We start from the raw sequence: 12,500 nt of genomic DNA, 5'->3' as shown, positions 1-12,500 counted from the left end.
TGTGCCCTAGTGTGGCCCTAGTGTGCCCTAGTGTGCCCTAGTGTGACCCTAGTGTGGCCCTAGTGTGCCCTAGTGTGGCCCTAGTGTGACCCTAGTGTGGCCCTAGTGTGCCCTAGTGTGGCCCTACTGTGCCCTAGTGTGGCCCTAGTGTGACCCTAGTGTGGCCCTAGTGTGCCCTAGTGGGGCCCTGTGCCCTAGTGTGCCCTAGTGTGGCCCTAGTGTGGCCCTAGTGTGGCCCTAGCGTGCCCTAGTGTGCCCTAGCGTGCCCTAGTGGGGCCCTGTGCCCTAGTGTGCCCTAGCGTGCCCTAGTGTGGCCCTAGTGTGGCCCTAGTGTGGCCCTAGCGTGCCCTAGTGTGCCCTAGCGTGCCCTAGTGGGGCCCTGTGCCCTAGTGTGCCCTAGCGTGCCCTAGTGTGGCCCTAGTGTGGCCCTAGCGTGCCCTAGTGTGCCCTAGCGTGCCCTAGTGGGGCCCTGTGCCCTAGTGTGCCCTAGCGTGCCCTAGTGTGGCCCTAGTGTGGCCCTAGTGTGGCCCTAGTGTGCCCTAGTGTGGCCCTAGCGTGCCCTAGTGTGCCCTAGTGTGCCCTAGTGTGCCCTAGTGTGGGTAATCTGGACCTGTCCTATCTGATCTGGTTGGTGGGCTCCAGAGATCAGGTGAAACATAAGTAAATTAACCCCGATAATCCCTGGAGTTTCTTTCATAACACCTCAGCCTGCTGCTCCACTTAGGATAAGAAGACTAGGGGAGAGAGAGAGAGGGGGGGGGGGGGGGGGGGGGGGAGAGAGAGGGGGGGGAGAGGGGGAGAGAGAGAAATAAAGGGAGATCAAATGGAAGGGACAGAGAGACAAAGTGAAAGAAATAAAGGTGGAGTGATAGAAAGAGGGAGAGCGAGAGAGGGAGTAGAGGAGAGAGGAGAAAGAGATATGGAGACAATAGAGCAAAGTTTTTTTCTGTCCTGTGTCCAGCTTTTTTTCACGTTGAGCGCTGAACATCGTCGTCCTCTGCCTGTTCTAACCTGCATGTGACCACTAACACCGCCCTAGTTTGCATGGCCTTTGCATGGCGTAGACCCAAGTGTTTGCATCTCATTTCACCTTTTAAACCCTCTTTGGGGGAACATTTGTGGTGTGCATTGTATGTGTGTGTGTGAGTGTGTGTGTGTGTGTATTGATTTGATTTTTAACTGTCAGTGGAATTATGCACTTTGTTTACAATGTATAACATAACTAAAGTTATGTTTGAGTCACGTCAGTAAAGTCATATTTAAGTTGTGTTCATGTTTTCCCCACTCAGATATTGTATCTAGACTTTATTTTGTTGATCATCCTTGTCTGCAGCTCACAGAACAGGTCCCCTGGGCTTATGAAGATATTGAATGTGACATTTAAAAAGCATCAACTTTTCTTTTCTCATTACTGAAGCAGGCGTGGTGTTTTGAGACTGACCTGCTGTCAGCCGCCATGTTGAGTTGCTCTGTCATCATGTGTTCAGTCAGGGAGAGGCAGCGGCCCAGAGAGGAAGCTGGGGAATTCAAGTGTTGGTATCGGAGGTGGCTCCGCGTCTCTGATACAGGAGGTCAGTAACCCCGCCCCCTTCCCCCCCCACACACACACCCCTCCTAACCACTCCCCTTCCACCCAATTGTCTCAAGGTGGCACCCGTAGCTCCGCCCCGTTTCGGCTGTGAGTGACAGGGGAGCGCTGGACTAACAATAGCTGAGTGGTCATGTTTCCTCGGCGCTGTCCCTCCTCGCTGGGGTGGCCGGTGACAGACGATATAGACCCGTGTGAGGTGACACCCCAGAGTCCCTCGCTCCAATCCAATCCAGTAATCAAGCGCCATCCATAAAGTGGCGTTTGGCGGAGGTGTCAGGTTGCGTGCGGAGAGACTCAGCAGGAGAGCTTCTCAGATCCGTGTTCTGCTCTGGGTGAAAACACAGGAAACAGAAGAAGGGAGGAATATTCACTATTGCAATAATGTACGTCAGGAATCATTATGTTCTGTGGGTAGAGAATTCATCATTGTCCTCCATAAACTCAAGGTAAAAAAAGAAAGAAAAAAAAAGACTGTTCTCCATTTTGTGGATTCAAGGCCACAGCCTAGTGTTCTTGGTCCGGATCATTCTATATCATTGTGTTGAAAACAATCATGTTCTGAGAAAATCTTCACGCTGACGATTTGAAGGGAAATCGTCTCATAGTTCTTCTTTGTGATTTGCCAACATGATCTGCTGGCAATGAAGCCACACACACACATGGCTTTTATAGTAGAAGCATGCATGCACACACACACACACACACACACACACGCACGCACACTCACCCGCACACACAGACACACACACAGTGTTTCTCATTTTAATTACAAAATTGAAATTCCTCGTCTTCAAGGAGCATTCCTCAAGTGAGTAAAACTGTCTGTCTGGATCAGAACTGTCCCCGACTAATGAGAACCAATGGGCTCCTTTTACTGGCCAACCGACCAATCACCTGCTCTGGCTACCAGTCCCAGAATTCCACAGCATTCCCCACTTTCCCACCAGAAACCACACCACCGAGGAACAAGCAGACCCCTCCTACCCCATAAATAAACCCCCCCACCCCATATACCCCCCACCCCCACAACCAGACCCCCCCCACCCCATATACCCCCCACCCCCACAACCAGACCCCTCCTACCCCATATACCCCCCACCCCCACAACCAGACCCCCCCCACCCCATATACCCCCCACCCCCACAACCAGACCCCTCCTACCCCATATACCCCCCACCCCCACAACCAGACCCCCCCACCCCATATACCCCACCCCCCCTTCAACCAGACCCCCCCACAACCAGACCCCCCCACCCCATCTCACGCCCCCCCCCCCCCCCACACCCTTGTCTCAGCGGTCTCCTAGCCAGACCATCCTCAATCCAGCCCCTTTCTTAATGAGTCTAATTGGCATTTTCGTGCCACGTAACTAATTGGCGCCGTTGAGCAGCTCAACTCACACCCATGTGCTAAAAGATTTGCCGCTCGCTTAAACAACGCAGCAAGGGGGCGGGGTTCGGAAACAAATGCCAGGCTTCCATTGGCTGTTTCCATGGCAGTGGCAGAAGCAGTAACAGCCATTGATAGTGAAAACAGTGGGCGGTATGGGTCTCCAGAGCCGGACCCTGGAGGGGTTCATCTGGGCCAGACGTCTGCAGCCGGCCCACAGTAAACATGATTTATCGGGTCAGATGGGAAATATGAGGTATTACAAATGAAAACATGACAGGTTGTGTTTGATCAGACGTCCACAGCTGGTTTCAAACAGGCCTGCTCTCTCTCTCTCTCCCTCTCTCTCTCTCACTCTCTCTCACTCTCTCTCTCTCTCTCTCTCTCTCACCCTCTCTCTCTCTCTCTCTCTCTCTCTCTCTCTTGTCACAGGGCTTTGGCAAGTTTTCAAAATGGTGAACGTACTAAAGAAAAGGTGACAGACAGACAGATAGACAGACAGATAAGCAGATAGACAGAAAGATAGACAGATACAGACAGAGGGGCATTGTGGACGATGACAGACAGGCAGAAAGACAGACGGGCAGACAGAGGCGTCTCAGATAATGATCTTGATAATTCACTGTTCTACTTCTGTCTGTGTAGTGAAACATGTCTAAATCACCTCAGGCCCCAGCGCAGAGACAAAGGAACCTTTGATGCCCCTGAGGCAGGAGAACCATCCCAGGTCTTTCAAAACACCCGGAACTCTGTCACAAACAAAAGCAGCTCTACGCTCGTGAGACATTATACAACCATAGATATTTCTGTGGCGGGGAAATCAACAGCGATTTGCGTAGCTTTTACTGAACAAAAGAATGTGTCAAGAGCTATCTGTCCTCCGGCGGTTCCCTCAGGTCTGTTCTCCGGGCGGTTCCCTCAGGTCTGTCCCCCGGGCGGTTCCCTCAGGTCTGTCCTCCGGGCGGTTCCCTCAGGTCTGTCCCCCGGGCGGTTCCCTCAGGTCTGTCCTCCGGGCGGTTCCCTCAGGTCTGTCCTCCGGCGGTTCCCTCAGGTCTGTCCTCCGGCGGTTCCCTCAGGTCTGTCCTCCGGCGGTTCCCTCAGGTGTGTCCTCCGGGCGGTTCCCTCAGGTCTGTTCTCCGGGCGGTTCCCTCAGGTCTGTCCTCCGGGCGGTTCCCTCAGGTCTGTCCTCCGGCGGTTCCCTCAGGTCTGTCCTCCGGCGGTTCCCTCAGGTCTTTTCTCCGGGCGGTTCCCTCAGGTCTGTCCTCCGGGCGGTTCCCTCAGGTCTGTCCCCCGGGCGGTTCCCTCAGGTCTGTCCTCCGGGCGGTTCCCTCAGGTGTGTCCTCCGGGCGGTTCCCTCAGGTCTGTTCTCCGGGCGGTTCCCTCAGGTCTGTCCTCCGGGCGGTTCCCTCAGGTCTTTTCTCCGGGCGGTTCCCTCAGGTCTGTTCTCCGGGCGGTTCCCTCAGGTCTGTTCTCCGGGCGGTTCCCTCAGGTCTGTCCTCCGGGCGGTTCCCTCAGGTCTGTCCTCCGGGCGGTTCCCTCAGGTCGTTCCTCCGGGCGGTTCCCTCAGCTCGGTGTGCAGGTTATCTGTTCCATCAGCAGACCGGCCATGAATCAACCAGGGTCGGGGATGAGAGGTGACTCACACCAGCGTTGGGTGATCTGTGATTGGTGTTGATGGAATAGCTGTGTAAATGATCTGTGCTGTGTCCTGAACGGGGACAGGGAGAGACGAGGAGGACTGCTGACCGGCAGGACGTTAGAAGGACACATGCAGGCCGGCAGGACGTTCACCCAATCACGTTGTAGGTGTGTGTCCGTGGTGGCGTTTCAGAAGAATGTGAAGACACAGTTGGACGAACAGCGTACACGCACACGCAAGGAAACAAAGCCACGCACACACACGCACACACACACACACACACACACCCACACACACACACACACACACACACACACACACACACACACACACACAGTAAATGTAACAATATGTCATCTCCTCCAGAGGCTAAAGTTGTGTGTTACACATTTCTCAAGCGACTGTGGTTTGAGGTTACTGCTTACCAATCAATAATAGGGAGGCGTGTAAAGATCACCTTTGTGCACAAGACATACTGTATGAATGCCCCTTAAGCTTCAAATATTTAGACTAGTATATGGATTTTACTCAGTTCTGAAAGAAAATGTGTTGATGAGAGCTTAAAAGTCTCCCGGGTCAAATAACTAATCATCACAAAAGCCTGACAGACTCTCTGACCTTCAGAGAACAATGACTTAGAAAATCTGTTTTTGTTCATGCGTGCCAAGTGAACAAATTGCACCACAATCTATCTGTCAGTGCACACAACTAATCCTGCTGTGGCCGAGGTCTGAAAGAAGGTCTGAAAAAGTCAAAAAGTCTTAGTGTTTTATCTACATTTCCTCCCGATCTGTATTTCAAGCAATAGACGTCCTTTTCAAATGATTTCCGCTTCGAGGTCACCAGTGAGTCCGACAAATGTTGGAATTTAGACAGGAAGAGACGAACGTGCCTTCATTTCATACAGATATGCTCAGATATGCTCCTTACTGTTTATCGAGCGCCGCGGCTTCGTGTTGTTCTGCCGGATGTGTTCTGTTGTTCTCATAGATGCCGGGGCCATTTCATGAGATTCTATTGAGCAGAAATCCACCCCAGCCTGGCTGAACATGATATTATGCATCAATGTGTTTCTGAAAAGCTTCCAGTGGAATTACTAAGTGTGTTGTCAGATGGAGACCGCTTGTCTCCGGCAGGCAGGCTGTGTTTTCTGGGGTTAGGGTGCGATGAACACCTCAGTACAAGCAGGCTGTGTTTTCTGGGGTTAGGGTGCGATGAACACCTCGGTACAAGCAGGGGGTGTTTTCTGGGGTTAGGGTGCGATGAACACCTCGGTACAAGCAGGGGGTGTTTTCTGGGGTTAGGGTGCGATGAACACCTCAGTACAAGCAGGCTGTGTTTTCTGGGGTGAGGGTGTGATGAACACCTCGGTACAAGCAGGGGGTGTTTTCTGGGGTTAGGGTGCGATGAACACCTCGGTACAAGCAGGGGGTGTTTTCTGGGGTTAGGGTGTGATGAACACCTCAGTACAAGCAGGGGGTGTTTTCTGGGGTTAGGGTGCGATGAACACCTCGGTACAAGCAGGGGGTGTTTTCTGGGGTTAGGGTGTGATGAACACCTTGGTACAAGCAGGGGGTGTTTTCTGGGGTGAGGGTGTGATGAACACCTCGGTACAAGCAGGGGGTGTTTTCTGGGGTGAGGGTGTGATGAACACCTTGGTACAAGCATGCTGTGTTTTCTGGGGTTAGGGTGCGATGAACACCTCGGTACAAGCAGGGGGGGGGTTTTGGGGTTAGGGTGCGATGAACACCTCGGTACAAGCAGGGGGTGTTTTGTACGACAGGGAAGATAAGACAGGGGAAAAGCCTCAGAGAAGACCTTTATTAAGAGCATTAAAACTCATATCCTTTGTCATTTCAACTGTAATAAAAATAAATCCGATCAAAGCTCACCTTCTTTCACAAGGATCAGGAAAGCAATCAGCAAATTCAGATTGAAGTGTAGTTGAAATCAATAGAAAGGAGATGTAACTCCTAACATGCGCTGGATCCCCTGCTGAGAACAGGGAAGCCGTGGGACTTCCTCTCTTTGTGTTTCCTGGTTAGATTACATGAGAAAGCGTTGCACAAACAGAGGAAGGTTTCTACGGTGAGGGGCTTCATTTATGGCCGACTCGGTGGGGGACAGTGGGGAAATAAGTCGGCCATTTTGATTTGCCCACAGCGGACGGACAGGGAATCACTTTATAGTTTTCCACACAACTGCACTTGTTTCGCTCTCCTCTGGCGTCAAGCCGTTATGGTAGACTCTTAAACAAGATGATATGACCAAATAAGATCCGGACAATCATTATTTATTGGGCCACTCAAATGCAGCCAATCCCATCAGTGGAGGGTTTGATCCTGTTTTCCCTGGAATAAGACCTAATATTGTTAGACAGAATTTTGACAAGGTAATGGATTTGTTTTCTTTGCCAATTTCATCCGCAGCCCATCAATGGTCTGACTGGTGAGGGGGGACAGGATCTCCCAGACTCACATGGGGGATGAAAAATCAATATTGACCTCATTGGAAGAAAGCCAGCGGAGGCCTATATAGTTTGTGAGAGAGTCAGCAGCACTTAGAAGAAAGAAGTGCTCTTGTTTCTGGTGTCAAGCAGGCCTTTGTTAGCCTGGGAGTTGAGACTGCAGTTGGGGCTCTTTGGGGGGGCGATCTCCAGCTAATAAACATTTATAACAGATCACAGAAAGGAAACGAGGCAACGCCAGGGCTCGACTATACAAATGAGAACTATCTGAGAACTATCTCCGCTTTCCTGAGGCGCACGGTTCTTGACGTGCTCGCTGGGTGTGGGTCAGGCTTGGTTCTTGACGTGCTCGCTGGGTGTGGGTCAGGCTTGGTTCTTGACGTGCTCGCTGGGTGTGGGTCAGGATCGGTTCTTTACGTGCTCGCTGGGTGTGGGTCAGGTGGTTCTTTACGTGCTCGCTGGGTGTGGGTCAGGATTGGTTCTTTACGTGCTCGCTGGGTCAGGATTGATTTAATGCCTTAAGATTGGGAAAAAGTAAAACACGAGCTTAACTCAGATAAGTGGCTCTTAGTCTCTTAGAAGTTGAGACTGATTTATACGTTTGTCTGTGTGTGTTCATTGTACTGTACCTAAAGCATTTTACAGATGAGAAACTCCATATGGACTTTACAATGAGACACAAGTTTATTTATATAGACAAAAGCAATGTAAAGTTAGAAAGTGTTAGTGACGCACACTTAGTGTGGATGTTTAGTAAATTGACCTCTATTTTTCAGATCATCAAATGTGCTTCCTAATTCTTGTCATTTGACCTGATTGAAAAAAAAAGGTAAATAAATGATGCAACTCTTCTCTTCGGCCGTCCCTTACTGTCTCTGTCAACAGCGTACTGTAGCTTTAAGAATGTGGCCCCATGTAACGTGATCCACTTTAATCTACGTCCACTTCTGTGAAATCTAACATGGGCCTGCTGACACTTAGTTTCTGTTTGGCATAAGCGCCGTCCAGCCACCTTTGACCTACTTGGAGCCCCTGCCCGGTAGAACGCAGCTCAACGCTCCTGGATTCCTAACCTGCTCATAGATCACTAAGGGGATCACAGAGTTAAAACAACAGATTAGCGATTGAGCGCATTGAGAGCTGCAGCGTTACACAGGCAGAACATGCTGGTTGGGTCCTCGAACAAAATTCCTTTAAAGCCCTGAAAACAAATCAGGAACTGGCTTTGCTAGTGCCAAAGTTCCCTGACCCCCGTGTTGCGCAGTTTGAGGCTCTGGGAAGTGACAGTTGAAGGCGGAGTGGCGTTCTGTGGAGGCGTTGGTGAGCAGCGCTGGCTTTGGGCCCTCGTGGTCATCCATATGGTTATGGCCTAGTGACAGTTTATCAGCTCAACAGCCGTTGTGGCAGTAATCCTAGTTCACAGTGACACTGTTAGCCTGTTAGCTGTGTCGCTAGGCTGGCTAGCCTTACATCAGTTCCCCTCTTCAATAATTCAAAGCTTTGGCTGTATACTGTAGTTCTTGTATTGTTTCAGGAATTGATACTGTTTGGTCTTGATTGTGTCGCACCCAGAAAGGGTTTAATTGTCCCGTCCAGGTTGGATGTAGTTGAGGAAGTGGGACTACTGGAAATGACATTAATAGCCAGGAGTGTTTAAAGGTTGAATGTATACAGTGGTTAAAACATGTATATCTTTAGACCTGTTCTGTACACCCCCCTCCCTATTTGACAGAAAAAGATGTACAGTCCATTGCACCTGCTCTCAATGCTTGCACTATGACCCATAATGCATAGATCATGTGTCACTTTTACAATTTGATGACTTTATTAAGGGCTAAAAGACAACACAATGTAACTGTGATTAAGTTTTCTGCTATATATAAGCACTTTGTACTTACTGTAGAATACGGTCTCTCAGTGTGGGCATATCACACAGCTGGGTGAATCATTTTGGGTTGGGCAGAGGCTGGGTTGTGAGTGAGTGATGGCAGAAGCATGTGGTGTTAGAATGTTAACTGGTCTGTTCTAGTGCTGTCAATCGATTAAAACATGTAATCAAATTAATCACAATAATAGGCTGTGATTAATCACAAGTTTAAGTATTTACTTGTTTTTGGGGGCACTACAAAACAATTAGGCATACACATATGTGTGATAAAGAAATTCCTGACCAAGTGGTTAAAACTATCAAAAGAAAGGCTGTATGTACAGCTATCAGCCATAAGCCAGACTGGACCTGGCCTTTTTACTCAACTTGCTACGGTGGAAAGACCGTTACATCACTGCAATGGCCACACAACTTGGGTTTTATCTAAACTTCCATCTGGACGCAGAGCGGGAAAGGTCTCCATAGTCCAGGTCTCTTGGGAAAGGTCTCCATAGCCATCGTGTTATCACATCTAGTGTTTATGCAAGTGTATACCTGGCTGAATTTCTGAAAGGCATGAAACGAGCAGTTAACTTATCAATCAATCAATCAATCAATCAAAGCTTTATTACTTATCCATGTTTCACATGCCTTTCTGTAATTCAACTAGATAAATACTCGCATTTGGAATTATGGGAGGAAGTTGGATTCAAATTTGGTAATATTATTAATTTGCATTATTTTTTTAAAACACGTTAAAGTTTCCAGATGAATTGTGACAACTTGCGAGTGTTAGGGTTAGCGTTAACGCGTTAGGGTTAGCGCTAGGGTTAGTGTTCACGCGTTAACGTTGACAGCCCAGGTTTGCTCACATCATCTACTTGTAGAAATGCCAGCGTGTTGGAATGTGTATTTTGAATTGGTTACTGTAGCGCCACCTATGGATGAATCATTCTTCTGGCATTGCTACTGAACGTGTCTAGTTTCTACCTGGTGATTTATATCCTCCCTGCTGGAAGGCTGTGGAGATATTCAGGATACAGGCAGACACCGTCCATCAACCAACTTTGACATTATAGTAAAGATGAAAATCTTTCAGCAGATTTCACAAATATTTTAAGTAATTATTTTCAAATAAAGTGTGAGATCTTTGAGCCCTCTTGGCGTGGTTGAAAACGCTTAAGGTACATTCTGTAAGTTCAACCAGAAGAATTGAACCTTTCTGTCAGACAAGATGCAGAAAGCATCTGATGTATGACTCAATACAGGAGCATTGAACTACGGCCAAGAACACCCTTGCAGCGCTGCGTGATGGGCTGCTGGAGACATGTCTGACAGAGACAGAGGGGACAGGGGGACAGAGACAGAGGGGACAGGGGGACAGAGACAGGAGCAGAAGGAGAGGACAGGGGGACAGAGGAGCAGAAGGAGGGGACAGGGGGACAGAGGAGCAGAAGGAGGGGACAGGGGGACAGAGACAGAGGAGAGCTGATTGAAGCTCCTCGGTCCAGAGATATTGTCGTTCTTGTTATGAGGCTCAGCAATGAACAACTCAGAGATCCTAACACACTCCTAGAGATCCTAACACACTACTAGAGATCCTAACACACTACTAGAGATCCTAACACACTACTAGAGATCCTAACACACTACTAGAGATCCTAACACACTACTAGAGATCCTAACACACTACTAGAGATCTTAACACACTACTAGAGATCCTAACACACTACTAGAGATCCTAACACACTACTAGAGATCCTAACACACTACTAGAGATCCTAACACACTACTAGAGATCCTAACACACTACTAGAGATCTTAACACACTACTAGAGATCCTAACACACTACTAGAGATCCTAACACACTACTAGAGATCCTAACACACTCCTAGAGATCCTAACACACTACTAGAGATCCTAACACACTACTAGAGATCCTAACACACTACTAGAGATCCTAACACACTACTAGAGATCCTAACACACTACTAGAGATCCTAACACACTACTAGAGATCTTAACACACTACTAGAGATCCTAACACACTACTAGAGATCCTAACACACTACTAGAGATCCTAACTTGATCTAACTGATACTCACGGGTATTAAGTATGAAATGTGCGTGTGTGTGTGTGTGTGTGTGTGTGTGTGTGTGTGTGTGTGTGTGTGTGAACTGTAGCTATGTAACCGTTTCCCGATCTGCAAACCACAAATTAGAAGGATATCACACATTGAAAGGAAATGCTGAGTAGGTTCATGTTTGGTTCACGTTTGGTTTTAACACGATTGTTTTTGTTACTTGTGGTCAGCGGGTCGATATCCAGTACATCAGCAAAATGAAAAAGAAATACTTTGTTCTGGCAGATGCTGATGGTTTTAAGGCATTATACGCAGAGAAAACAATTGTCATTGTGAAGAATAAGAAATTAAATTCTACTTTGATGCTTTTTATATCATCCATCATACTTACCCTTTACCAACTCTAGTTGTTCACCTAAACGTGCAACTTTTTTTTAAACAATATTGTGAATTCCTTTGTTTCATCACAATAGATTTATATTTAAATACTGGAAATACAAAATGCCATAAATCTACTCACTTTACCAGTAGTTGTGCATATACTATTAAGTGAAAAAAAGAAAGATCATTGGTTACACAAGGATCAGTTCTGTCTGTATTCAAAACAGACATGTATGGGTCTCCCTCCCTCTCCTCAGATGGGCGTGGGCTTGTAAAACAGTTCAACAACAACAATACGTCTTCGTCTTTGGCTTCTTCCACTGCCACCTTAGTATGGGGGAGAAGGGGGGGGGTGTTTAGTAGAGATATAATTTGTGGTGATATCTTCTCCGTCTGCTTACACAATGGTGGCTTGACCTGCTTGCCTTGAGCCCTGGCAGGAAATACCATCTCTCTGTGATGATGTGGCAGTTTGAGTCATAAATTTAAAAGTCCCTCCCCCATTTCTGGCCAGTTAGGTCTGACCCCCCCCTCTTTTATCCAGAGTGCTGACAGTCTTCCTCCAGTCATTCGGCCACCACCCTTTACAGGCCCTTAGAAAAGCACAACAGACAAAATGGCCACAAGATATTTGTGTTCAGCATTATGCTAGGGTAGTGTGTGTGATGCGTTAACCCCGCCCTCCACTTCTTGGACATTCTTTAATCGCTGCTTTAGTGACGCTGAGAAAGCAGCTCAAGACTAATGGCACAGTTCAGCGATTTCCTGCCATTTAGCTCTTGTTCCATATGTCACTTGATTTATGGCCTGATTTACATACATCTATTATATAAATTAGGTTATGGTAACCCGATTAAAATCTCTGCCGGCAGAGTTACTAAGCTGGAGAAGTGCTGGTGTGTGTATTGTTAAACTGGGCGACTGAAATATAAGACATAATGCTTCACTGGTTTTGGTTATCTCATAACGTTTACACACTCATGTTGTTCGAAGTTTACCCAAGTTTACTTGGTAAATTCAACTAAGGTGTTAAGACATTGAATCCCTCACATTTGAAATAGGAAAACCTTGACAAAGAAAA

At 48.0% G+C, this 12,500-nt stretch overlaps 1 protein-coding gene across 1 annotated transcript in view; it reads left to right on the top strand.

The window, feature by feature from the left end:
• arid3c (AT rich interactive domain 3C (BRIGHT-like)) overlaps positions 1–12,500 on the top strand; it is a 104,401-nt gene that overhangs the window by 14,492 nt on the left and 77,409 nt on the right. Inside the window, exon 3 of the mRNA XM_084439292.1 lies at positions 1,488–1,571. Within this exon, the coding sequence (XP_084295418.1) occupies positions 1,488–1,571 (84 nt within the window). The remainder of the gene's footprint in view (positions 1–1,487; positions 1,572–12,500) is intronic.

The sequence above is a fragment of the Borostomias antarcticus genome, assembly GCF_949987555.1.
Source record: "Borostomias antarcticus genome assembly, chromosome: 6".
Lineage (NCBI taxonomy): Eukaryota > Metazoa > Chordata > Actinopteri > Stomiiformes > Stomiidae > Borostomias > Borostomias antarcticus.
Note: the sequence above shows the minus strand (reverse complement) of the source record. Positions and strands in the feature narration are given on the sequence as shown.